We start from the raw sequence: 26395 nt of genomic DNA on the forward strand, positions 1-26395 counted from the left end.
GAGCAATGCTCACTCCATATCACCTCAACACTGCCATGGTAGAGCCCAGAGGGTGTTTAAGGTTAATTATGATAAAATTGGGTCTTTACTTTTATCTCCAGTTTAAAATCAAAACACTTCCATCTGGACTTGCTGTTTTGTTTAAGAGAAGAGGCAAGAGAAGGAGCCACTATTGACGGCTTAACTGAGTGGTGAGACAGAGGAAAGAGGCAGCCAGCAGGGTTCCCTTTATTATTAAATCTGTAACTCCTAACACCAAGTGTGGTTGAAAAATACAAAAACTAAAGAGAAGCCACTGGCTAAATGCAGATGGGGAGACACAAACAGGTTTTGTTCATTGGCAGCCAGGTCACATGAGTCACCCACACCATGCTGTGTCCACAGGCAGTTCTGTTGAAACAGGAGAATTTATTCTAGGATACGGGTGTCAAACAGCCCAAGGGGAGGAGGCTCACCAATGCAAAATAATGGCAGATACCCTCCTCAAAACTGCACCAATTGAAGTAATGGTACAGGGGATGTTGTCAGTCATTCTGAAAGGAAAAAGAAGGGCAGTTGATTGACATGTGTCATGGCCTGAAAGAAAACTGTTTCCACAGAGGCTCATGTAATGGACGTCTCCAGTTGTGATGCTATTTGGAGAAATTCTAAAATTTTAATGGAACTCTGATGAAAGAAGTCCATCACTGGGGGCAGGCCTTGGGAATTTATTACCTTGCCCACTTCCTGCTGCTCCTCTGCTTCCTGAGCAGGTAAAGGGTAATTGGTTATTATGGACTCTCTAGAACCATAAGCCAAAATAAACTCTTCTGGAAGCTGCTTTTGGCCATGATGTTTTAACCCAGCAACAGAAAAGGAACCAACACAGGTGTTCGTGTCCCAAAGAGGGGTCCCGCTGCTTCCTTCGTACACACGTACTACAACACAAGCTGTAGACTGTATGTCATGAAAGGAAAGAAAATGGCTTCAGAAACTATACTTTAACAGCATTGCTTTTTAAGACTTGAGATTAGAAGCCAAAGGTCTAATCCTAACAGGTTATATTTGTGTATTTAGGAGTCACAAACACAATTGGAGGTTTCTCTCCCACCTGTCAGATCCTGAATAACCACTCCGAGGCTTAATATTAATTACAAACTGTTTGGCCTATTAGCTCAGGCTTATTATTAACTAGCTATTATAATCTAAATTAACCAATTTCTGTTATTTTACCACAAGGCTCATGGCTTGTTACCTCACATCCTGCATCCCCCTGTCTCTGCCTTCTTTTTCCCTGTGTCTCTGCTTGGATTTCCTGCCAGGCTCTATTCTGCCTGGCTATTGGCCAAATCAGCTTTTTTATTAACCAATGATAATAAAACACTCACAGAGGGGCATCACACATAACACACACACACACACACACACACACACACACACACGCACACATAATACAATTATTGGAAAAAGAGGCCATGGATTTGAAAGAGAGCAAAGAGGGGTATGTGGGAAGGTTTGAGGGGAGGAAATGGAAGTGGGGAAAATATGAAACATTTTTTTTAAAAAAATGAAAAAATACAAACAAAAATAAAACATAAAATTTGAGGTTGAGGCCAGGCAGTGGTGGTACATGACTTCAATCCTAGCACTTGGGAGGCAGAGGCAAGTGGACAAGGCCAGCTTTGGCTACAGAGCAAGTTCCAGAAGAGGCTCCAAAGCTACACGGAGAAACCCTGTCTTGAAGAAAAACAAACAAACAAACAAACTTTAAAGTATTAACTTTAGGGTTCCATATGCTTCAGTCAGTTTTACTTCTGAAAAATGTCACCTCCCATAGTCATAGAATCACTCTCGTGTCCTATGAAGCCACACCCTCTGAGAAGACACAGCAATGCTGAATGGGTGATGGGTCCCTGTGCTGTGCTGTGCTGTGCTGTGCTGTGCTGTGAAAACAACCATTAAGTGTCAGTAGAACAGATAGAACAATGGAGAATATACCAGCTCAGGCTACCAGCTTCCTTATTGACACCCTCCTTTTCTGTGTCAGCTGCTATCCTGACGAAGCATTTTAGAGAGATTATACATGGCATATATTTTCTCCTTACCTACTTACATATGACCCTCTATAAAATATCAACACACCGTCGTTATCAATCTAATGCAACAGCCCTGGATCCCCTAAGGTCTCGTGTATCCAGTCCATGGTCCAGTTTTCTCATTTAAACTTCAGTTGGTTTACAAGCAACTCAAAAGTCCACCATCCCAGAAGAAAGCTGACTCTCCTTCCCTAAGCCAGGGTGTGCCCTCTGGCAGGCTGCCCTTCCATCTGTGTGCATGTGGGCAGCACTAGTTGCACTTGGTAGGTAATATAAAAGGGGGAACACAGGTTGGAAGGATAACTTTACTGGGGATCTGGAAGGAGTTGGCGAGAGAGAGATAGGAAAGAGGTGGGCAAGATCAAAATTCTTATATGAAATTCTCCGAGAATAAAAACATATTTTTAAAACTTCACACAGCGTATTCGGTTGCTCTAAGTCTTTTGCAGTGACTTGGACATCCCAGAGTCTCAGCATCATATCCATACACGTCTCAGGGCCACATCCTTAAGAAAACTTCACAGAGTCTACTCGGAAGAGTCTATTTTCATTTTCCTGTCCAACAACACACTCCTTTAGCATTAGATATTTTCCTTGAATGAGTGCTCTCCAGAGAGGTTTTCTTTATTAAACTCCTAACTCCTGCTTCTGCTGTGAGAAGACATGCACAGAGTACGCTCCACACTGTGACACCCCGCGTCCTGGCCGCTCCAATGTCTCCTGTGCAGGAGTTAGCAGCAAGCCCTCTCAGTGGGAGTGTCGCTTGCTGGGCGCTCTGAAGGTGGGAGGGAGACCACCATAGCTCATGCCCCTCAACAGCTGTACCTCAGAAGGCAGGGAGGGGGAGAGGGAGGGGCCAGGTATGGGGCAGAGGAGGCGTCTGTTTTCACTCTCATAACAACTAAGTCCAAGAATCCAGCAGATTCGCAGACCGCTCCAGGAGGGAAGCAGTTCTCGGTGAGCTGGGTGTCCCAGTTGCCCTCTGGAGCCAAAGGTCTAGCTTGTTATATGAGCATCAAGCCTGTTCCAAGGAGCATCTGAATGCTGTGTCACTTAGCTTTATAAACAGATGCCCATCTGTCTAATCCCTGAACGGAGGCCGCACCTTAGAGGACGAAGGGAGCTGTTTCTTACTGTGTTCACATCTTCAAGCTGGGACACTCTTCCCTCTCCTACCCAGGAAAAACCAAGGCTTCCAAGTGTGGTCACCACCTTGGTCTCAATGTTATCCTAGATAGTTGCGGAATCAATTCCTGAAATCCTAGCACCGACTCTGACTGTAAGCGAACTGCAAATGAATATTTAGTTATTGGAGAATTTGCATGTGTACAATAAATTGTTTGCTAGCTTGAGGAGCTCACCTTCTAACTCCACCCCTCATCCTCCGTTTTCCTAGAACAGGCTACTTATCTGTTTCCGTGTCGTGATGAGGTCTCCTCTGTGATTGCCACACTATGGTCATTCTTGTCATTCAGGCCTCAGGTATTAGCACAGCTTAGAGGAAAAACTCCCTTCCCCTCCACAGGGAGCAGTCCTTCCCTTGAAAGCGCATGCTCTTCATTCTGCTTTCTTCTCAACGCTCATCACTATTCAGTTTTTACCGTTTGCCTGTGCACTGATTTACACAACTACCCTCAACCAGAACCCAAAACTTCCCTTTTCACGTTTTCAACATGTTGCCCCACGTAGACTAGGACTCGGTACATAGTAGGGGCTCAGTAAACGCTGGCCAGTGCTTCTCCTACTCGTCCTTTTCGCAGACCTGTGATTGGAAACAGGCTAAATAAACAATGGGGACACAGACAGGACCCAGCAATAGCATCACTGGTGGGCTGGAAGGACTTGTAGACAGACTGTGTAGAGGCAACCAGTCCCCTCTAGTCTCCAACACGAGCCCTAATACCCATTATCACAGGTGACTGATAGTGGTTTATGTCATACTTAGTTTTATAAATGTAGAATTTCTAAAATGAACTGGGCTTTTTAAAAAAAAAAATCAGATAATTTGAAGAAGCTTTTCCTTTTTTAAGTAATTTTTTTATTTTTTATTTAAATTTCTTTTTCCGTTTTACATACCAACCTCAGTTCGCCATCCCTCCCCCTCTCCTACCTTTCACCTCCCCCAGCCCACCCCCATCCACTCCTTAGATGGGACAAGCCCTCCATTTGAAAGTTAATGAAGTTTGGCAAACCAAGCCCAGGCAGGACCAGGTCCCTCCATAGGGAATGAGCTTCTAAAAGCGCCAGTACACGCACCTGGGATAAGTCCTGGTCCCACTGCCAGGGGCCCCACAAAAAGATCAAGACACACAACTGTTACCCACATGCAGAGGGCCTAGTTTGGTCCCATGGAAGCTTCCCAGCTGTCAGTCCAAAGTCTGTGAGCTCCACTGGCTAGGGTCAGCTGTCCCTGTGGGTTTCCCCATCATCATCTTGACACCCCTTGCTTATCTGATCCCTCCTCCCTTTCTTCAACATAGCCCCAGGAGTTCAGCCCAACGTTTGGCTGTGGATCACTGAATCTGCTTCCATCAGTTACTGGTTATAGGTTCTATGATGACAGCCAGGGTAGTCACTAATCTGATTACTGGGGCAGGCCAGTTCAGGCACCCTCTCCACTATTGCTAAGAGTCTTAGCTGGGGTCATGCTTGTGGATTCCTGGGAATTTTGTTGGCACCAAGTTCCTCCCTACCCTCTATCAAGATATCCCTTTCATTGTTCCTACTCTCTGTCCTTCCCCTACTCTGCCATCTGGATCCCTCATGTTCCCATCCCCAATCCCTCCCTCCTATCCCCTCTCCCAGTTTACCTGGGAGATCTTAACTATTTCCCCTTCCTGGGGCTCTCCATGTGTGTGTGGCTCCCTTAGGGTCCTCCTTTTTAACCTAGCTTCTTTGGGGTTGTGGACTAAAGCCTGGTTATCCTTTGCTTTGCATCGAATATCCACTTATAAGTGAGTAAATACTTTGTCTTTCTGGGTCTGTGTTACCTCCTCACTCAGAATAATTTTTCTAGTTCCATACATTTTTCTACAAATTTCATGATGTTATTGTTTGTTATTGCTGAGTAATAATCCATTGTGTAAATGTACTATATATTCTTTATCCATTCTTTGATTGAGGGGCATCTATGTTGTTTCCAGTTTCTGACAATTACAAATAAAGCTGCTATGAATATAGTTGAGCAAGTGTCCTTGTGGCATGATTGAGCATCTTTTGGGTATATTCTCAATAGTGATATTGCTGGGTCTTGAGGTAGGTTGATTCCCAATTTCCTGGTAAACTGCCATACTTATTTCCAGAGTGGCTGTACAAGTTTTCACTCCCACCAGCAGTGGAGGATGCTCCCCTTTCTCTGCATCCTCTCCAGCATAAGCTGTCATCGCTGTTTCTGATCTTAGCCATTCTGACAGGTGTAAAATGGTATCTTAGTGTTATTTTGATTTGCATTTCCCTGATGGCTAAGGATGTTGAGCAATCCCTTAAGTGTATTTTGGCCATTTGAGATTCTTTTGTTGAGAATTCTGTTTAGATCTGTAACCCATTTTTTAATTGGATTACTTGGTAAACGATGTCTAGTTTCTTGAATTCTTTATATATTTTGGAGATCAGCCCTCTGTCAGATGTGGAGTTGGTAAAGAACTTTTCCCATTCTATAGGAAGCCATAAGTAATTTTTGTAGCAAAAGCATGTGTCTACTTTTTGCCTCTAAAACGTGTATGGTTAGGGGGTACAGGAGAGCTTGCTCAGTGGTTAGAAGCACCTGCTGCTCTTCCAGAAGAACTGTTTGGATTCCAGCACCCACGCTGGGCAGCTCATAAGTGCCACAGCTCTAGTTCCAGAGAATCCAATGCCATCTCTGACTTCCACAGGCACTGTATTTACACACCACACACACACACACACACACACACACACACACACACACCACATGGCTGAGTGTGTAGACTAGGAAAGGAGGCCAGGGCCAGCACAGGGAGACACTTAAAGGAGGGACTTGAGCACAGAGTGTCCCTGCTGTGAGGACAGAACAACCTGGGTCACCCTGAGACAATGCACACACGGGACTACAACTGGGAGAAGGCTCTCCAGGAAGCCACCCTTGGTGTGGGAGGTCCTTCCGACTATGTGTTGCTTTTATTAGCTAATGAATAAAGAAACTGCTTTGGGCCTATAGCACAGAGCTAGGCGGGGGGAAAGTAAGCTGAATGCTAGGAGAAAGAAAGCAGAATCAGGGAGAAGCCATGGAGCTCCTGGAGCCAGACAGATCTTTAGCCAGTAAGCCACAGCCATGTGGCGATACACAGATGAACAGAAATGGGTTAAATTAATATGTAAGAGTTAGCTAATAAGAAACTAGAGCTAATGGGCCAAGCAGTGATTTAATTATTTAATAATTACTGATTATTTCAGTTCTGGGCAGCTGGGACAAACAAGCGGCCTCCTCCTACACATCCTCACATCTGCAGTGCTAACACCCTCTGCAGAACCTGGTCCACAGAATAAAAAATCAACACATGGGCTGCAACTGATCATGGTGATAACTTCTTGGCTTACACAGTATATTCGAGTTGAGAAATTTTACACAAGAATCAATGTTTCTCCCTTCTTTTGGAAAAATTAAGTTATCTGTCTGTTCTGGTCCTGCTTCCCACACACTCTCCCCTGACTGGAGAAAAGAGGACATCACTCCACCACTCACCAGTGAGGCAGTCTACATGCATGTCAGATGGCGGGAGCCCTGGGATCATGGAATTAAGTGTGCATGTCCTGTCGCTTCTAAAATAAGGGAACATCAGGAGTTTGATATCTGTCTTCCCATCCTTCACAGGGGCTTGTGTGTGACCCCTGTAAAACTCCCACATCGGAAACTCATGTGGGGGTGGGGGTGGGGGAGCAGGCAAGCCTCCCTCGACCTTGAGGGACTCATCAGGACAGAATAGGCACTATAACTCTTTTTTTTTGTTGTTTGTTTGTTTTTTGTTTGTTTGTTTTTCGAGACAGGGTTTCTCTGTAGCTTTGGAGCCTGTCCTGGAACTAGCTCTTGTAGACCAGGCTGGTCTCGAACTCACAGAGATCCGCCTGCCTCTGCCTCCCGAGTGCTGGGATTAAAGGCGTGCGCCACCACCGCCCGGCTTTAGGCACTGTAACTCTTACAACTGAATGTCACCACCCTAGGTACATTGTTAGCTCTGTACTGATTTATGTTCTGTCCTCCTCCTACTTTGGTGAGCTGTGATTCTCAGACACACAAACACAATGTAGCGCTTCAAATATGCGGAGACAGTGCCCATGTCTTAGGTCCTGAACAATGTTAAAGACTCACTATGTAGGCTCTAAAACTAAAGAACCAGCAATAACAACGGGAAAGGCTTTTTACTCTCAAGAAGTGAGTCTATTGGAGAAAAAAAAAAATCAGGAAATGAGAACAATAATGGCACTCTTCACAGCTGGCAGAAGGCACAGAGTCATGAGGGCATCCTGGTCTAGATGAACCCGAAAGCAGTGCCTAGGACCAAGAGTGGGATCAGAGTTAGGGCTCTCTGAGTCAGGGTAAGAACACCAAACGAGAAAAAGAGAACCGTCAGTAAAGGAGATGTTTGTAACAGGCAGTCAATGAGGCAGCTGGATCCCTATCCCAGGTGTGCCTTAGAATTAGCCCCAAAAGAATGGGAAGACAGGCATCAAACCCTGGGCCTCCCATCTTTATTGTCTTCAGAGGGGTTAACGCTGCCACAGAGTACCTGGGAGGTGTGAAGGTATCGTGGGCTCACAAAATCTTTAGGATTATCTACGTAGCCTACTCTCTGTTAGAAAATGAAAAAGAGCAGAAAGCAGTAGTCAAGGGGCAGGGCAGACAGCGAGGAGCACTGTCAAGGCCATTCCACAGGAAGCTGTCTGGACGTGGCGCTGCTCTGCACACACTTTGTCAGCTGACCTGTGCAGGGCAGTCAAAAGCCTTCCGCCCAGCCAGAAGAGAAGTCTAGTACCTTTGCTTACACCAGGTTTCAACTGACCCTAGAGAGTGAAATCTTACACCGAGGTAGACCCTCCCTCTCATCCACAGAGACAGCACAGATCCCTCAGAGGTGGCCAGGTCTGCCTCCGACAGCAGGGGATGCCAGGGCAGCTTCCCTCACATGCTCAACTTCGTCTCCTTCGCAGGCTCATGACACGCTGATGTGTGTCCCAGCTTTTCTTTCATTACGCTACAGTACTGGGGGCCAACCCAGCGCCTCATCACATTAGGCAAGTGTTCTACAATGTGTTCTTCTACTCCTGAATGGCATTTCCAGATTGACTGTAGTCCTGGGTTTGCTGCCATGTAAGGGAAAGCTGGTCCTTCTCAGGGTGGTGGGTTTTCCATGTCTTCTATTAGAAAACTGCATAAAGGACGGAGACACTAGATAATGCAGACTGTTGTTTTCCAGTGGAGAAGCCAAAAGGCAATGAATACTGTGGAAATCATCCTTCGTCTAGATGAAGACTTAATCTCAGGATAGTTGAAACAAAATAAACATGCTGGTCTACGAGAAGTAGGAATCTTTATCTTATGGATGTACAATTAATCTTTCTGAGGCTCACAGACCCCGAAATGCTTTCCCCTTTTTGGGTGAGAGGCTATGAAGCTGCATGCCGCTGGCTGAGTTCTCTGCAACATAGAAAGTTCTAATGGGATAGCCAGTCGCTTGTTAGCAAAAAGTTCAGAAGCAGATGCTACAGACGGCTTCAGGGTCCTCTCCAGGCCCTGTGCTTTCTCCTCCAGCAAAGTTGTAATTCCCTATTCTGAGGCATCGACTCTGCACCATTGAAGCATATAATGGAAAAACACTATATAATCCCCATTGAAGTTGGACTGTGGTTTCAGATTTATTTTCCTAGTAATGATATTCACATTTTTCATAAATGTGAAATTTACGAAATGGCCAAAGCCACACAAAATAGACTGCTGTTTCCAGTCACATTAGTACCCCATTCCCATGCTGCAAAGACTAAATTAAATTAGCATTTTACATTTAAAGAGAAAAAGATATTTAACTACCTGCTTTTAAAAAGTAAAACCAGCAATGAAGAACAGTGTATATGCATTTCAAGAAAGTCCCCACTAATCTGTGGAAAACTACATGCCATATGGCATCTGTGAATAGCTTACAATCCACAGCATAATGCCTTTGTCTGTGCAGAGTAACACCCCGCCAGGACAAGGCTGCAGCAGACATCACTGCTGGCTTCCTCCTCTGCCTTCAGGTTTTGCTCCAGTCACCCTCAACCTGTGTGTGACACTGGAGCAACGCAGATGTCCCTGCAACACGACAAGACAGACCCCTCTTTCCCTCTCCATTCTGCAGCCTTTGGATTCTCCCTGTCGCAGGTCTGGACACTGTGTCACCTCCCACCTGCTCTCCTCTTAGCTCTCAGGAGCCTACTTCCCTTTTTGATAATTTCATGCTATGAAATTCTAGTATATTTTCCACTGTCCACCAAATGAGGGCCCTCGGTGCACTGTCTTTTGTCACCTCTACCATTTCCCACTGATCTGGAGTGTTCTGTCCACTGTCCAGAGCCAGAGAGGAGTTCTGGCATCTGTCTCCCACACACTCATTCTGCAACCATTGCTCCTGGTCCAGGATCAGCCCAAACACCGGCTTGCATGGCGCTCACAAAGAAAGTCAGGGTCAGAGGGTCTCTAGCCTCTCCGCACCTCGTCGTGTCATGCAGTCCTTTCAATCTGAGGCCACCACGCTGATCCGGGAGGGAAGGGGTTGAGACTTTGTCCTTCAGAACCTACTCAAATCCAGCAAATTCTCAACAAATGCCATCGTGTCCCTGCTCACTTGAAGCTGCTCCTCCGATGGGCCACATTTAATGCTTTTGTCATTTTCTTGGAAAAAAAAAAAAAGTGCCTCCCCACTAACTTCCCAGAATTTTGCTACAATTTAGTTCTTGGAAAAGTGAAAGACACCAATTCAAACGGAGCAGAGGGAATCAAGGAGATGCAGACAACAAGGAGCTAAAAGAGGGACTGAGGAACAATGTCACATTTGCCTATAGCCAGCCTGTCCTTCTACTGTGTTAAAAATAAAAACAAGATTACCGTGTTAGTTTTGTTCAGCTAATTAATAGAAAGGAATCACAGGAGGGAAATGTAAGAGAATACAGATAAGAGAGAGGCAGAGGGAAAAATCAGTGCTTATCTGAAAAGTAAGTAGCACACTCCCATCAGGGTTGTTGCTGTTGTCTGTCCACAAAATCCTGATCCAAACGAGCATTGCTGTGGCAGCACTGACTGAGGTGCGCAGCTCAGAACAGGGCATAACAGCCCCTCGGCTGGTAACTTTTTGAATGGAGAAATAGAAATCACTTCTAAGTGTCTAGTCCTTTATCCCCAATCTAGATTTAAAGGCTCGGGGGTGGGTACAACGACAGCTGCAGCAGCAGGGATGCTGGCACAGGTGCTGGGCACCTAGAGTGAGTGTCACCCACATGCTCCATGAGGCCCCTGTCTGAACTTCCTCCCAGCAAATCTGAAAGACATTAGACCAGGCTGTGTAGAGTTTGTGCTCAAAGACATACCCCTATACTCTACCTGAACTTTCCAAATTACAGGAGGCATTTGAAAGACAAAAATGATTTGCTTTCAGCAACATCTGGTGAAATGCTCTATGGTCTGGGTGCTTATAATGTACCTGGTAAAATCCTGAAAGGGTGGGCAAGGACAACACACTCGGCACATCCAGGACAAGGGGGAGGTGAGTATGCACAACGTGGCTGCTTGGTCTTACATGCTTTCCACAGGAAAGTTCTGTGGACACTGGCACAGCCCCTCCTTTATCAGATTCTTTCTGATTTCCTCTGTCCGCCTTCATCTTCCTCCTCACTCTCTCCCCTCCCTTATAAAACACATAGTTTGCTATTTGTTGTGAATCATATAATAGAATTCTATACTCTAACTTCTTGCCACGTGTTATAATCTCTATGCAGGTAGTCTCTGTTCTTCGCTTGTTTCAGGACTGGTGATTGACAGAACAAAGATAAAAACCACTTTTGTCGTCTCCTACTTCAATCTACCCTGAAGATAATAACAACCTTCCTTAAAGGCGTTTCTTTAAAACCTGCACAAACTTTTGCTGTGAATGGGGAGCAATGGCCTACATCTCAATATGGTTACAACGGCCAGTGTCCATACAGACACATCGAATGGTTGTTTTTCTGTTGACATTCAGGGATAACCTATTGAAATGTCACCAGATCCATTCATAATACTCGTACGAATGCAAGTGGCATGGGGCTGAGAAACTGTGCCCAGTTTTTACTAGAAAATTTTCTTATGCTTAAGCTAAGCACCGTAAAAAATAGATAAAGCCATAGGAAGTGAACAGCTACATTCAAAGATGCTTTCCTGGACCATGCCCAGACTACCAGGACGATAAGCTACTGAAAAGATGCCACGTGACCCCATGGCTAGAAGAAAGTCACAGGTTGTGGGGACTAAAAAGCCATTCACTAAGCCAAGTGCAGAGAACTGTGCGTGATAAAAAGCAATTGCCAAGTCCCAGGGCCATTTCCAAACTCTGAACCCCACACTGAAAGAATATGGGATTTGGTCAGGGACTGGGATGGGGTGCGCGCAGCCTCTGCTGGTTTCCCCATCTGTGAAGCAAGGATTATCATTTGCCTCAAGGTGAAAATCCCAACAGATGGCAGGTATGAACCATAATGGAAGTAGCCAGGCGTCTTGTGGCATTAGTGGGTGTTTAGCTGTTGTTCCTGCTCATCAATACTAGAGTTCTCCTAAAGGGCCTCATTCCAGGTCCCTGTACATGACGGAAAGTCATTATTACTCCTTAGGATCACAAGCAAAGCTGGTCATGCACACAATGAAATGGGTGTCCAGGTCAGCACAGCACAGCCACTCAGCCAGAACATGGCAACACACAACATAGTCTGGATACTTCCAAAACAAGTGCTCCCAGGTGATTCTCCCTTTGGCTAACCAGCTAACCAGCCCATTCTTACCTCAGGGCCCACCTTCTCCACAAATTTCTCTCTCCTGATGTGTATTATTGCCTCTGTCCTGTGCTTGGCACTGTGCACATTGCTCCCAGCTTCTTGCATCTCTTCCCTTTTCATCATGCCCCTAACTAAGTAAGCGTGGCCTGTGAGCTTCCAGGACCCCAGCCCATGAAGCATACACCTAAACAATCACTAGTGTATTCGGTGCCTAGCAGTAATTCTTTAACTCGCCCTAATAGTGTCCTAGGGTCAGTCTGCAGCCATTTCAAACACCTAAAGGATTTGAGGGTTTCCTCCAGACTGCCTGTCTAATTTTAACGGCTCTGCACCTTCCTCAGTCTAATTACTAGGAATCTGGAGAAAGAAAACGACAAGTGTGTGTGGCCTTTGGGGGTCAGACTGGGGTGGCAGACCTCTAAGCCAGTTTGCTGGAGAAATTAGTTTAAGTCAAAACTAGGCTTGTCAAAGTATGGGCACCTCTGAGAAAGGGCAGGGCACCCTCAAGAGTCCTCTGCAAGGAGCAGCTGCCACCCTTGACTCCAATAATATAGCCTGAGTACAGTGACCTCAACAAGAGCCCCATCTTCCAAATGGTTAAGAAAAAGACTTGCTTACAGTCTTAGATCAAAAAAACAAGAACTCAGAAGGATATATCAAACAGATTTTTTTAAAAATTCAGGTCTTCAAAACTCACCTAAACTGGGCAGGGTGAAATGACTAGATTTAGAAATTTAATCAAATAATACTAATCTAGATGAATCCAGAATCAAAGTGCTAACTTGTACTCCTACTTTTAAAAATATTATTCAGTAAATAAAGGAGAAATCCCTTGAGAATAATAGAAGTACACAATGAATTAATTCATCCAACAGAGACTTAAGGGATAAACAAAAACATTAGTAAATTATTAGTAAAAGTTATAAAAAAGAGTACATAAAGACAGAGGAACAGTTAGTTTGGATAAAGGTAAAATGAAATATGCTTCATTTTTATAAAAATGTTTTTCTTTAAGGGAAAACTTTAACTATTTAAATAATATTTCTTATTTAATTTTTCCTTTGTATTTTCCAAGGAGTTCTGGGAAATTAACTTATTCCAAACAATGGTAAAAGTAGGTGAAGAGGAATGACAGGTGGACCTAGAAAGAGAAAACAATACAGAGAAATAGTTGAGGTCAGGGGAGATGCTTAAAGGGAGAACACGGCGTTTATTGAGTTTCCAGAAAGGTTAAAATCTCTTTTCAGAAAAAGGGGAATACCCATAAGAAAAATATGTTGTTTCAGAGTATAAGCCTGAAGCAAGACCTAACTTCTGAGAAGTAAGGGCATAGGCTAGCCCACACAGCACTGACCTCATGGCTGTGCTCAGGTTCACAAGGTGGGTGGGACAGAAGGGACAAAGGTTACCATGAGATGAAGCATATTGAGGCAGCTGGGTAGTGGGGAGCTCGCAAGGCCTCTGAACCTTCAGGGAAACTCACTGTGGAAAGACTGAGCCAAGAGCATTATTGACAGAATTTTCTCAGCGCCTATGACACCCTCACCTGCTCACCAGCAATGACCAAATCACACTAGTTCATTTAGACACACACCTGTTCTACATCTTTGTTCAGGCAGTAGAAAAAAAAAAATGATGGAAAGAATTGAATTTGTCACCTTGTCTCCCCACACTAACTTCCCATATGACATCCTTAACTTCCCAAGCTGCCCATGCCGTAGCTTTGCCTCCCTGCTGCCCCCCCACCCCCGCCGCCTGTCCTTCCTCCAACAACTCTAACTGGATGCTCCTTTGCTGTCTTGAGAGCCTAACCCTCACCAATGCTTTATCTTTTCAGTGTAGAGCAGTGACCTGGTTTCTGAATGGGCACCATGACAACAGATCTGCTGCCCTTCACCGCACACTGCGGCCCCGGCACACACTCTCCAATACTCAGCCTCTGGAGCCCCCTTGTCTTTATTCAGCCTCTGTCTGCAATGGCCTAGCACCCTCTTATGCTGGGGAATCCACAGCTTTTCTACAGACCAGCTCAAATTCAAGTCTCCTTTTGCAGAACCAAAGCCACTCATCTCCCCCAGGCTCCCAGGACTCTTGATAAATACCATGATTCTAGCCAGTACTTGTACTTGCCAGATTGTTGTATGGCACTTACCCCTATGAGGTATTGAGTAACAGGAAGGTAAAGACTTCACCCTACTCACCCCAGCCTATCTGTCGAGTTATCTAGACAATGTTTTAGGTCAAAAGAGAAAGTCAGAGTGCCTGGACACCCTCCCTTCCAATATTCTGCTCAATTCCTTCATTTAATACACTTTAATTTTAATTAGTGTACACAATATTGGGCTACATTACATTTCCTAAACGTGTGTCACTGTGCTTCATCCCCACCAACCCTCACCACGCTCTCTTACCCCCGCATCCTGCTGGTCCCTCCCCTCCCCTTCAATAGCCCCACCTCTGCTTTAGTGCTGCACATACTTATAAACCTAGATTCCACATACAAGAGCACTCACATGCACACCGTCTTTAGGAAGGCTTTGGCAAGCTGTACGTGTCCGCAGTCTCTGCCTCCCAGCACAGCACTAGGTGGTGATGTTTTGTTTGTGTTTTAACAAATAAAGCTTTCCTGAAGATCAGAGTGCAAAGCTAAGCCCCTAGAGGCCAGGGAGTGGTGGCACACGCCTTTAATCCCAGCACTTGGGAGACAGAGGCAGATAGATCTCTGTGAGTTCAAGGCCACCCTGGGCTACACGAGATTGATTCAGTCTAAAAGAGAAACAGAGTCAGGCAGTGGTAGCTCAAACCTTTAATCCCAGTATTTGGAAGTCACAGGCCTTTAATTCCTGCACTAGGGAGGTGGAGATGGGAAGAGACATGGCTAGACAGAGAGAGGAATATAGCACTGGAGGAGACAGGCGCTCAGGCAGTCAGTCTGAGGATTCCTAGAGACAGGATGCCCCATTCGGTCTGAGGATCTCAGAGAGGTAAGAACTAGCGGCTGGCTGCTCTGCTTCTCTGATCTTTTAGCATTAACCCCTGTATCTAACTTGGAGTTTTTATTATTGAGATAATTTAGAATTCGAGCTACAGCACTCTCCACTGTGAGGCTATTTCTCCCAAAAGTGCTCTGCGTTCTCTGGCCCGGAGACCTTGCCATGCCTCTGCGCTGCCCCTGCCATCCTGTCTGCCTGGGACTCATCTGCTCTTTAGCCCTTGGTAGCGGCCACGTCCTTAGGAAAGCCAATGAGACTTCTCCTTCCTGGTCTTCCGGGGATCTCAATGACCACACGCATGTCTCCAGCACTGAGCTCTGTTCATGTGCGGAGCACAGTTGCTCCTCTAAGGAGGAACTCCCACTGTGCCTCTCTTCATGGCAAAACAGAAAACTTGAGTCAACTGCTTTTCTGGAACAAGAATCAGCAAGCTTTTCCAGCAAAGGGCCAAATAGGAAATATCTCAGGTTTTGTGGGTTACTCAGTCTCTGTCACACTCAGCTCTTGTAGAACCGAAGAACCATAGCAAAGAGATCGCTGTGGTCTAGCAAAAACTTCTTACAAAAACAGGTGGTAGCCTTGCTTTGGCCAGCAGTCGAGGGTGCTCACCCACTTCTAGGGACTGGGTGTGAGCCTGAACTGAAATAGATACAAGAACATCAGAAACCAGAACTCAGCCCCTGCTCTCAAAGTATGCCCATGCCTTGTCCCAAAGTTGTCATCAGCTACAGTCTTAAAACATTACTTTGGAGCCAGGTCTTGTGGCACAGACCAAAATCAGGAGACTGGGGCCAGAGAATCCCAAATATTATGTAAGACAGCTTGGATTACATGGTGAGTTCAAGGCCTGTCTGGGTAATTTAGTGAGATCCTGTCTCAAAAAAAATTGGCTAAGGGCCTGGGGATGTAGGGTAGTGAGACAACAAACACTTGCTTAGCATGCCTGAAGCCCTGGATCTGATCCCTAGTACCACAGAAATAGATAGGTAGATAGGTAGACGGACAGACAGACAGATAGGCAGACAGAAGGAATGAATCAGAATTCCATCGCAGATGATCTTTCGCCAGTTTTATAGCTGAACTGAACAGCCCAGTGCAAAGGGGGCTCTGAGGCTGATCTCTGCGCCAAGCTCGCCTCCTTAACTTCCCATCATAGGAAATTAAGTCTCAAATAAATATGCAGGTTCTCAGCTTTCCACAGATAGAAACCCTGTCCCCAAAACTTTATGACAGGCCCTCGAGAATGTACCCCATCCTCATCTGTTACTGATACCATTAGATTAAAAAAAAAAAAGCATCATTCAAAGGCAACCAGCAAAAAATAGCAACCAGCCATTTTTGTATTTTGCAGGCTGCAAACTTCAACAGAAGCAGTGAAGCCCTTCTGGAGTTCCAGAGTAATAGTAGAAAAGCTACAAGTAATGTTCTAACCTAATCTTTTCATAGTAACAATGTAACTGGAAAGCAAATACGAAAACATAAATACAAAACGAGAAAATTAGAGAGTTGGGAGCCTCCTGAGACACAGAACATCTACCATATACTAGAAATGTTTGTTGATAAGTGAGTAGGCAGGAAGCTAAAGACCTAGACAACCAGTGAGCCAAAGCACACACATTCTCCAAGTTCCTTAAAACACAGTTTTAAATCTATAATATGCAGGCCAAGTTTGAACACTCCCATCTGTGTACTGGACGTGGGTCATGCTAGTCTTCCTCCAGCCGACTCACCATCTTGAGTGTTTGGACTCAGGATTTGAGTACGGAGTTCCTCCAGGCTAATCCCCAGGCACCTACAGACCTCCTCCCTGCTGTAGGGTTCAGCGTGAAGGGCATCCTCTGTGACCAACAGCATTTCTTCCAGACTAATCCCCAGTTGGGTTTGCACTTCTTCTAGCCGTAGGACTTTATCCCATTGCAACCCTTTGTGTTTAGCAAGGACCTGCAAGTTCAAACCCAGAGAGAGGTTAAGCTTTACTTCAGAATTCAATATGCTCTATTTTAATTAGTCACATTCGGCTTGATTTTCTTTCCCTTCAAACTATCCAAGTCTCCCACTATTGCTTAGAAATGTATTGTACACTCAGATGTTTGAAATTAAATATGCCTATATAATAGTCTCTTAAAACACACACATTGCACACACACACACACACACACACACTTCCTCTCACTTGTTTTTGCCTGTCATCTCTGTCCCTTAGGGCAGTGGTTCTCAACCTGTGGGTCACAAACTCTTTGGGGGCTGCAGCATGCTACATAGCAGATATTTATAACACAATTCATAAAAGTAGCAAAATTTCAGTTATAAAGTAGCAATGAAATAATTTTACGGTTGGAGGTCACCACAACATGGGGAACTGTAGTAAAGGGCTGCAGCAGCATTATGAAGGTTGAAAACCATACCTTAGAGCTATTCTTAAATATTTTCACTCTCTTACCTCTATTTAGCCTGTCTATACTTCATTCTTCTATATTAAGTCTGGAGAAAAGTATTCAAATCTTATTTGATCTTAGTCCTGAGTTGTTTGATGATGTCCTGACTCTTATTACAATATTTCTTGTTTATCATGGGAGTCTTCAAAATGGCTAATGAATTTAAATACCTGAGTATTTAGAGTCAAGTTTCAGCATTAAATACAAATCTCATTGGTGACCCTTTGAAAAGTTCCTTCCTTGGCTCCAAGAAAGAGCTTGGCTTTGAGTTGCATCTTGAAGTAGCCCCACAATCTGATGGAAGGCCAGAATAAAGCAAATCTTTCTAACCAGGTCCACTCCTGGGAGCCCTGATCCAGCATACACTTATCTCATTATCCTTCCTCAACTACCAAGAGCCCTTCATAGTTAAGAAAACAATGAAGGTTCTTCTCTCTCTGAGGCCTGACCAATTCATGAACTGGATGTGAAGACAGCAGGTAGAAAAAGAAAATAACCAGAGAGTAGGGAGCTAATTGTCAATAAAATGTGCTTGGAATTTCTCTTCCATTGTATTGATTTGATTTTCTATTTTTTCTTTATTTAAAAAAACTTCAGTCATACAATATATTTTCATGTTTCCCCTCCTCAAACTCCTCCCAGATCCTTCACAGTTCCCTGCCTCACTACCCACCTCATAATCTCTCTTTCAATAAAGCACAAAACACAAAAATTAAAACCAGAACAAACAAAAAATCAGGAAGACAAAAAATGCCAAAGCAAAACAAAAGCAAAATGAGACAAAAAGCCTGCACAAAACCCATGGAATTTGTTTGTGTCAGCCAACGACTCCTGGTCACGGGGTCTGTCCTTGAGTGTGATTCAAACACTGAGACTGCACTGGAGAAAGCTGAGTTTCCCTTCCACAGTGGGTATCGACTGTAGATAGCATCTTGATTAGGGGTTGGAGTCCGCATCAATGCTGGGACCCTATCTGCCTTGAATCTGTGCAGGTTCTGTGCATGCTGCCACAGTCTCTGTGAGCTCATATGTGCACCCGTCCTGCTGCGGCAGAAAAACAATTTCCTTTCTGTCATCCACCAGCTCTGGTTCTTACAATCTTTCTGCCTCCTCTTCCACATAGATCTCAGAGCCTTGAGGGGACAGGCTTGATGAAGACATTCCATTTAGTGCTGAGTGTTCCAAAGTCTGCCACTCTCTGTACATCATACAGTTGTGACTGTCTGTGTTAGTTCCCATCTACGGCACGGAGAAACTTCTCTGGTGTTACTGTGTTCCTTTAGCTGAGCAATAGCAGTAGGTATTCTCCCTAGGCCCATGACCTAGCTAGTCTCAGGTTCTTGGCACTTTTAGCAGTATCATGGACATAGTCTATCTCATGAAAAAGGCCTTAAATCCAAATTAAAAAAAAAAAAAAAAGACTGGTTGGTTACTCCCATAACACTTTTGCCACTATTGCACCAGCTTATACTCCAGGCAGGTCACTGTTGTTGTAATGTTTGTGGCTGGGTGACAGTGATGATTACCTTTCTCCTCTGGAAGTGTTCAGAGTACCTTCTAGTACCAAGAAAGCTACTTAATAGGAGTGAAGCTTCTAGGTGGGCACCAGCTCTACTTCTCCAAGTGTTCTATGACATAAGTAAGTGATGTCTTTGCAATGGAGCTTTATAATCAGGTTGTAGAGAGAAAGCAAGAGCATTGGTAATAGTCTATGATATTTGGGGAGGTTTCATGGTACCCTTTTGGTCAGTGACTCAACAAGATGCAACACATTCCTGGCGTTGGGTTATTTATTTGGTGGCATAAGATGTCTATTTGAGGCTTTGCCACTCTTAATAGTTGGTGACTTACTTAGATTTCTTTGATATGTGTACATATATTAAGAACTTCTATGGTAGTAGATTTCCATATGGTTTTTCAAATGTCCTTTTAGTGCTGTCACTCCCCATAGTTCCTCCTTTCCCCTTCTCTTCTGTCCCCTCCCTGTTCAGTCCTCCTGTTCTGGTTCCCCCTCTATCTCTCCATCACACTACACTCTACTTCCCCATCTTGGAAGAACCTCCCCTTCTCCCTGGTCTCTTGCCAGGTACCTGCCCTCTGTGTTTATTCAGATTGTAGCACATATTTTGAAAGCTAAAAGCTAACACCCACATATGATAAAAAACAAAATATTTGTCTTTTGGAGTCTGGGTTGCCACACTCAAGGTTATTTTTTCTAGCTCAATCCATTTACCTGCAAATTTCATTTTCCTAAACAGCTGAATATTATTTGTATAAATGTACCACATTTTCAATACCCATTCATCAGTGGATAAACATCTAGGCCCTTTCCAATTTCTGGCTCTTATGAATGGATCAGCAATGAACACAGATAAGCAAGTGTCTCTGTAGTAGGATGTAGAGTTCTTTGGGTATATGCTCAAGAGTGGTATAGCTGGATCTCAAGATAAATCTGTTTTCAGCTTCCTAGGGAACTGCCACATTGATTTCCACATTGCTGTACAAGTTTGCATTCCCGCCAGCAATGAATAAGTGTTTCTCTTTCCCTACAATCTTGACAGAATGTGATGTCATTTATTTTATTGACCTTGGCCCTTCTGACTGGAGTAAGATAAAAATCTCAAAGTAATTTTAAATTCACTTCCCTAGTGGCTAAATATGTTGAATATTTCTTTAAGTGTTTCTCAGACATTTGTGTTTCATCTTATGAGAACTCTCTGCTTAGTTCTGTACCCCATTTTTAATTGGGTTATTTGTTTTCTTGATGCTCATTTTTTATTTTGTTCTGGCTTTCATCCTTTTGGACAAGATGCAGGACTTACCAAAGGACGATTGTAACTTTTGTTAGGGTCACTCACTTCTGAAATGTGACTAGCTGAAGTTCTCAAACTTGCTAATCATCTTAACACACACACACACACACACACACACACACACACACATACACACCCTGGCTCGTTTACTGAAAAGGAATGGCTTTAAAGGAGAACTGGAACAGACAATACGATTGTTTTTCTGCTCAGTTATTTCACAGGACAGGGTACCATTCTTTTCTCTTCAGTGTTTGTTCCCATTTTCTCCCTATTACTTTTATTGAGTTTGTTCTTTGACAATTTTACACATGTATAAAACCCTTCTAATCACTGGCCTCTCTAATCCCCTTCCCACCCTATTAAATTCCCATTCTCCCCACAAGTCCCTCTCCCATAATCATGGCTTTATTTTTTTCTTTTTGTTATTGTTTCATTTTGGTTTTGGTTTTGAGACTCAGAGGTTAACTAGGCTCATCTGTGTGACCATGGGTTTGGAACTATTTCCTGGTGGGAGCCTCAGTGGGTACACACATGAATGACTGCCTCTTCAACAGAAACCATCAATAGCCAATATTTTAGCCTGGAAGACAGGACCCTGTGAGTCCCTCCTAATCCATTACTAACTGTTGACAGGCCCAGTCTTATACAGGACTACTGCAGGCAACCATAGTTGCTATGAGGTCATGACTTCTTGAACTGTGTCATGCCTAGAGGTAAGAATTTTACAGCCCTTCTCCTTATCTCCCAGCTCTTACACTCTTTCTACTTCCTGTTCTGCAACAATCCCTAAGCCCTGCAAGTGTTGGTACAAATGTCCAGTTTAGAGCTGAATACTCAAATGTCACTTATTCTCAAAACCTTTAGCAACCCTGAGTCTCTGCATACACCATCATTCATTGCAGAGAAGCTTTGCTGTTTAAGGCTGGAACTAACATTTATCTATAATTCCTTCAAATAAATTTTTAGAAGGCAATTTGGTACCATAACAATTTATCCAAACAACAGTAGTGAGTTCGCACCTAAGGGCTGACTTCCTCAGCCACAGATTTTTGACCAGGTTTACAGCACCAGACATAAATTCATTCTTGTGAAGCAGGCCTCAAATATAGTCAGAGAATGATTGATTACTCCCCTAACAGTTGTGCCATTATTACACCAGTGGGCACATTTTGCCTGACAGGTTCAAGGAGTTCGCAGCTGGGTAACAAGACTGTTGATGCCTGTTCTCCTCCAGTAGCCTGTAGAGTAACTTCCAGAACTATGAAAGCTAAGATACAGGGAGGAAGCCTCAGGCTCAGTTATTTAACAACAAAGGACATGAAGTTGGGAGAAAGACAGGTTAGGGAGCACTAGGGAGAACTGGAGGTAGGGAGCAGTGGATAGATATGAACAAATACATTGTATGCATGTATCAAATATTTAAAGACTAAAATTAAAAGTATTGCTAAAGATTAGATATGACAAGTAGCACATTCAATCAGCTAACTAGTAAGTTAAAAAAAAGTAGAAAACATTTGACAAGTGTATTCCTCTGAAAAAGAGAGGAGTGGGAGAAGGGAGGGGAGAGCAAGAAGAGGGAAAAAGAAAAGAATGAAGAGGAAAGGGAAGCAAAAGATAATTTCCTATGATAGTTCCCATCTCCATCTTTATTTTAACCACTGATGTTCCACCTGGAAAAAATATCCTGCTCCAGTGACTTGTGTGACCACTCTGCAAGGCATGTCTGCAGCCCACAGGCTACTTCCAATGGAAGCCTCCACATTGTTTTTCCCTGTATGCAGAGACACTAACATGAAGGGATGCAATTCACTCCTGCAATATCACACTTCTCTGTTAGCCCGATGTCCCTTTCACTTTCAGCAACAGGTCTACAAAGCCAAATCAGTGTGCATTTCAGCTAAAGAATAAAATCTTCCACGTGCTCATTACAACAGCTGCATACCTCAAGAGCTGCTGCATTGCTGTGAGGGAGCAGAACAGGAAAGCCACGTAAGCCCTTAGGAATTTGGCCCAGGATCAGAAAGATAACTTGCAGGTGAGGAGAGAGTGGGTGAGATCACTTGCTCAGAGACAGAACCTAATGAGGGAGTTTGCCACTGCTGGTACTTCATGGCTGGCACACTTCACATCTGGGAAGCAGGGTCAGGAGTCGGGGTTGCAAGCCACTCTCTCCCAGCTTCTGGTTCATCAGCATGGAGAAGTTTAGAGACAGCAGTTCTTCAACATTCGTCACTTCCTTTTCACCCCAGCCAGCATGAAGCACTCACATCAGAACCCCTTCGAGAAGAGCCCTGAGCTCTGGTCCATGCTCTACAGACTTTAAAGCAGATAACAGTGCATTGTCCACAGTGATGGACATTAGTTAAGTTTCTCTCTAAGCAGGCCCTGAGGGAAGACAATGAGGGGCAGATTTTGTGAAGTAAGTTAGCCTAAGTCTCAATAGAGAATTATAAAGTGACACAGGAAGAGACGCCAGTAGGAAGGGCACTGGCACGGACAGGTAAAACTGAGCCTGCTGGTCTTCAAAGATATGTATACCTTCAGCTGCATCTTTACTTAAAACCAAGACAAATATGTACTCACCACCAAATCACAATCATCACTCATTGGGCTGTTCTCAAGATATGAACTCCCTCATACTTACAGCGTGTCCTGGATGCAAACTAAAATACTAAGCACTCTTCCACATCAAGGAAACACTCTCGCTAACAATGGCCGGGATCCAACAAAAGGGCATGGTCCTGCAAGGATACGGACCTTAGGGGCAGGGCTTTTAGAATCCACTTCTCTGGCTTCCTTACAACAATTAGTAGCACTAACTAGTCAGTGAAAAAGGTATCCAGCTTTCTCACCAGGCGAGTGTCCTAGTCAGCTTTCTGTTGCAGTGACAAGACCATGACCAGAACCAACGTGGGGAGAGGAGGGTTTATTTTCATTTAGAGTTTACAGCCCATCATTGAGAGAAGCCAGAACAGGGGCTCAAGATAGGAACATGGAGGTAGGAACTATGTTTACCAGCTGACTTTGCATGACCTGCTCGGCTTGCTATCGTATACAATCCAGGATCAGCTGCCTAGGAATGGTACCACCCCAGTGGGCTAGGTCCTCTTACATCAATCATTAACCAAGAAAATGCCCCAAAATGTGGCCACTGGCCAATCCTGAGGCAATTTCTTAACAGGGGTTCCCTTTTGCTAGGAGATTTCAGTTTGTATCAAGACGACAAAAAATCTTCTCCACCCCTGTGGGGGCTAACTCTAGTCCTAGGAGATTGATCTAGTCCTAGTCCTTCTTGCCTCTGTGGGCACCAGGCATGCACATGGTACACAGATATACATGCAGGCAAAAACTCATGCACATAAAATACAAACTTTAACAAAAACTTTTAAGCATACAATAGAACTGTCCATGTAATCCAGCCAACCATTCCTGACCACATACACAAAGGACTATAGAGACATTTACACATCCATGTTTACTGCTGCACTAGTCACAATAACTAAGAACTGGACCAAGCCAACATGTCCATCAGTAGATGGATGGATAAGAAAATGTAGGACATACATGCAATGGGTTTTTCTTCAATCATAAAGAAAAATGAAATCACAACATTTATAGGGACAGTTTAGATTGGATGATCACCCATTGGCACAATGTGGTCCAGCAGCTTTGAATGCTTGAGATAGGGTTGAAGAGTCATTTACTAAAATTATACAAGGCCCAAAAGAAGTTTTCACTGATTTGTTTACAAAGACTACAATCTATTGCTAATAGAATAATATCAGATCCAGAACTTAGATAAATATTAATTAAACCTTTGACTTCTGAAAGCATTAATTCAGAATGCAAAAGGGTGAATAGGTATTTAAAGGCCACATTAGCACCAATAGATGAATGGATCAGATATAAGGCTGTTATTGTATCTCATGCTTATGCTGCCTTGACAGAATTTCTAAAAATCTTAAGAAAAATCAAAATGTCAGATGTTTTAATTGTGGTAAACAAAGAATTTGAAGAGGAATTGTAGGCAAGATGTTCCTAGAAACATTTTTTTTTTTAGAGATAATCCAAACAGAAGGACCCAACCTTCTGGAGTATGCAGAAGCTGTGGCAAAAGCCAGTATTGACTAATAAATGCAAATCAACAAGCAAAAGGCAAGGCAACCCTTTGTGACCATCAGGAAATGCCTTAGGGGGCCTCTCACAAGCCCCAATGTCAAATTTGTTTCAATCATTCCCTGTCAGCATTGGGGAAACTCCTCCACAGAGCAATTAAAAGACTTAATACCTGTTATTAAAAGCCACACTGTTCTGGATGTGGTCAAAGATAGAACAACTTCTATAGACACAATAAGAAGTCCAGGAGAGACCAGAAAACAAATATTTTGGCAAACTGCTATAAATGCAAAGCTAAAAACACATATAAATGGCATGGAAATTGAGGGCTTGTTAGACACAGATGCAAATGTAACAATAATTTCACCAAAAATTAATTTCATCCAGATTGGCCTTTTCAGGAGGTAAATGTTCGACTTCTTGGATTTGGAACTTTATCTCGGGTAAAACAAAGTGTAAGATGGATCAAACATAGAGGCCCAAAGGATAAACAGAAAAACTGAAACCATATATGACTAATACAGCAATGAATTTATGGGGATGTGATTTATTGTAGCAATGGAAAACACAGATCAACATTCCTCCAATCTCAGAAACTTACTGAAAAATAAAGAATGCTTCTGAGAGAAATATTAAAGGTATTATCAAAACAGTCACAGACTGTTCAGGTTGTACATAAGCAGGACACACCATCTGATAATCTTTCAAAGTCACAAAGAGTTCTACCCTTAAAATCGCTAACTGACAAACGACGGGGTGGAATTACCTTTGACATCAGAAAAATTACAGGCATTAGTACAACTGGCACAAGAGCAGCTAAATGTTCAACATACTGAAGAATCTACCCTCCTTAGAATTCTTCTGTATTTGTCATTAAAAAGAAATCTGGAAAATGAAGAACGTTAACAGATTTAAGAGCCATACACAAGGTAATTCAGCCAACGGGCTCTTTTCAGTCTCTAATTCCCTTGCCTTTTCCATTTCCTAAAGGATGGTCTACTAGATAGTTAAAAGGTTGGGGGTTTTTTTCTATATCTTTACAAGACCAAAATAGAGAAAATTTTTCCTTAACAGTGCCTACTTATAATAATCCCCAGCCTGTTAAAAGATGTCATGGGAATATTCTTCCACAAAAGATGATAAACAGCCCCAGCTTATGTCAATATTGTGTACAATAGCCATTGGAAATAATTCGTAAAAAAATCTCCTCAATTTTTAATTTACCATTATATGGATAATAACCTATTAGTTAATTCATAATCAAATACCTTAGAAAAAATGAAAATTTTGCCTTGTTGGGGATTACAAATTGCTCCTAAAAAAATAGAAAGAGGAGATTCTATTAATTACCTAGGATATAAGATAGGTTTACAAAAAATTAAACCACAGAAGGTACAAATCAAGAGAGACCAATTATGAGCTCTTAATGATTTTCTAAAACTGCTGGGAGATATCAACTTGCTATGGCCCACAATTGGGTTAACAACTCAAGAGCTAAGTAATTTACTTCAAACCTTACAAGGTGATAAGGACTTAAATAGTCCAAGAAAATGATTAACTGCGCCTGATAGAGAATTGGCTTTGGTAGAAAAGAAACTACAGGATGCACATGTGGATCATTTGGATCCAGAGTTTGATTGTGTCCTGGTCATACTACCTTATACTCATTCTCCTACAGGAATTCATATGCAGAGAAAAGAGAATGTTTTAGAATGAATATTTTTGCCACACAAACAGAGTAAAAATTAAAGACCTTTGTAGAAAAGGTTTCTAAATTGATTCTGAAATGAAAATTAAGACTTCTTCAATTAACAGGAATAGACCCAACAAAAATTGTAGTACCTTTTACTAATGTTGAAATTGCCTCATTATGGGCAGAAAATAAACACTGGCAAAGAACTTGCTGTAATTTCTTGGGAGAAAGAGCAACAAATATCCCAAAAGCATGAGAT

At 43.3% G+C, this 26395-nt stretch overlaps 1 protein-coding gene across 2 annotated transcripts in view; it reads right to left on the bottom strand.

The window, feature by feature from the left end:
• Window positions 1-26395, bottom strand: part of Galk2 (galactokinase 2) — a 119330-nt gene that overhangs the window by 11815 nt on the left and 81120 nt on the right. For both annotated transcript variants that reach the window (XM_038329976.1, XM_038329975.1), the window contains exon 8: window positions 16810-17020. In XM_038329976.1, coding sequence (XP_038185904.1) covers window positions 16810-17020 — 211 coding nt within the window. The remainder of the gene's footprint in view (window positions 1-16809; window positions 17021-26395) is intronic.

The sequence above is a fragment of the Arvicola amphibius genome, chromosome 5, assembly GCF_903992535.2.
Source record: "Arvicola amphibius chromosome 5, mArvAmp1.2, whole genome shotgun sequence".
NCBI lineage: Eukaryota > Metazoa > Chordata > Mammalia > Rodentia > Cricetidae > Arvicola > Arvicola amphibius.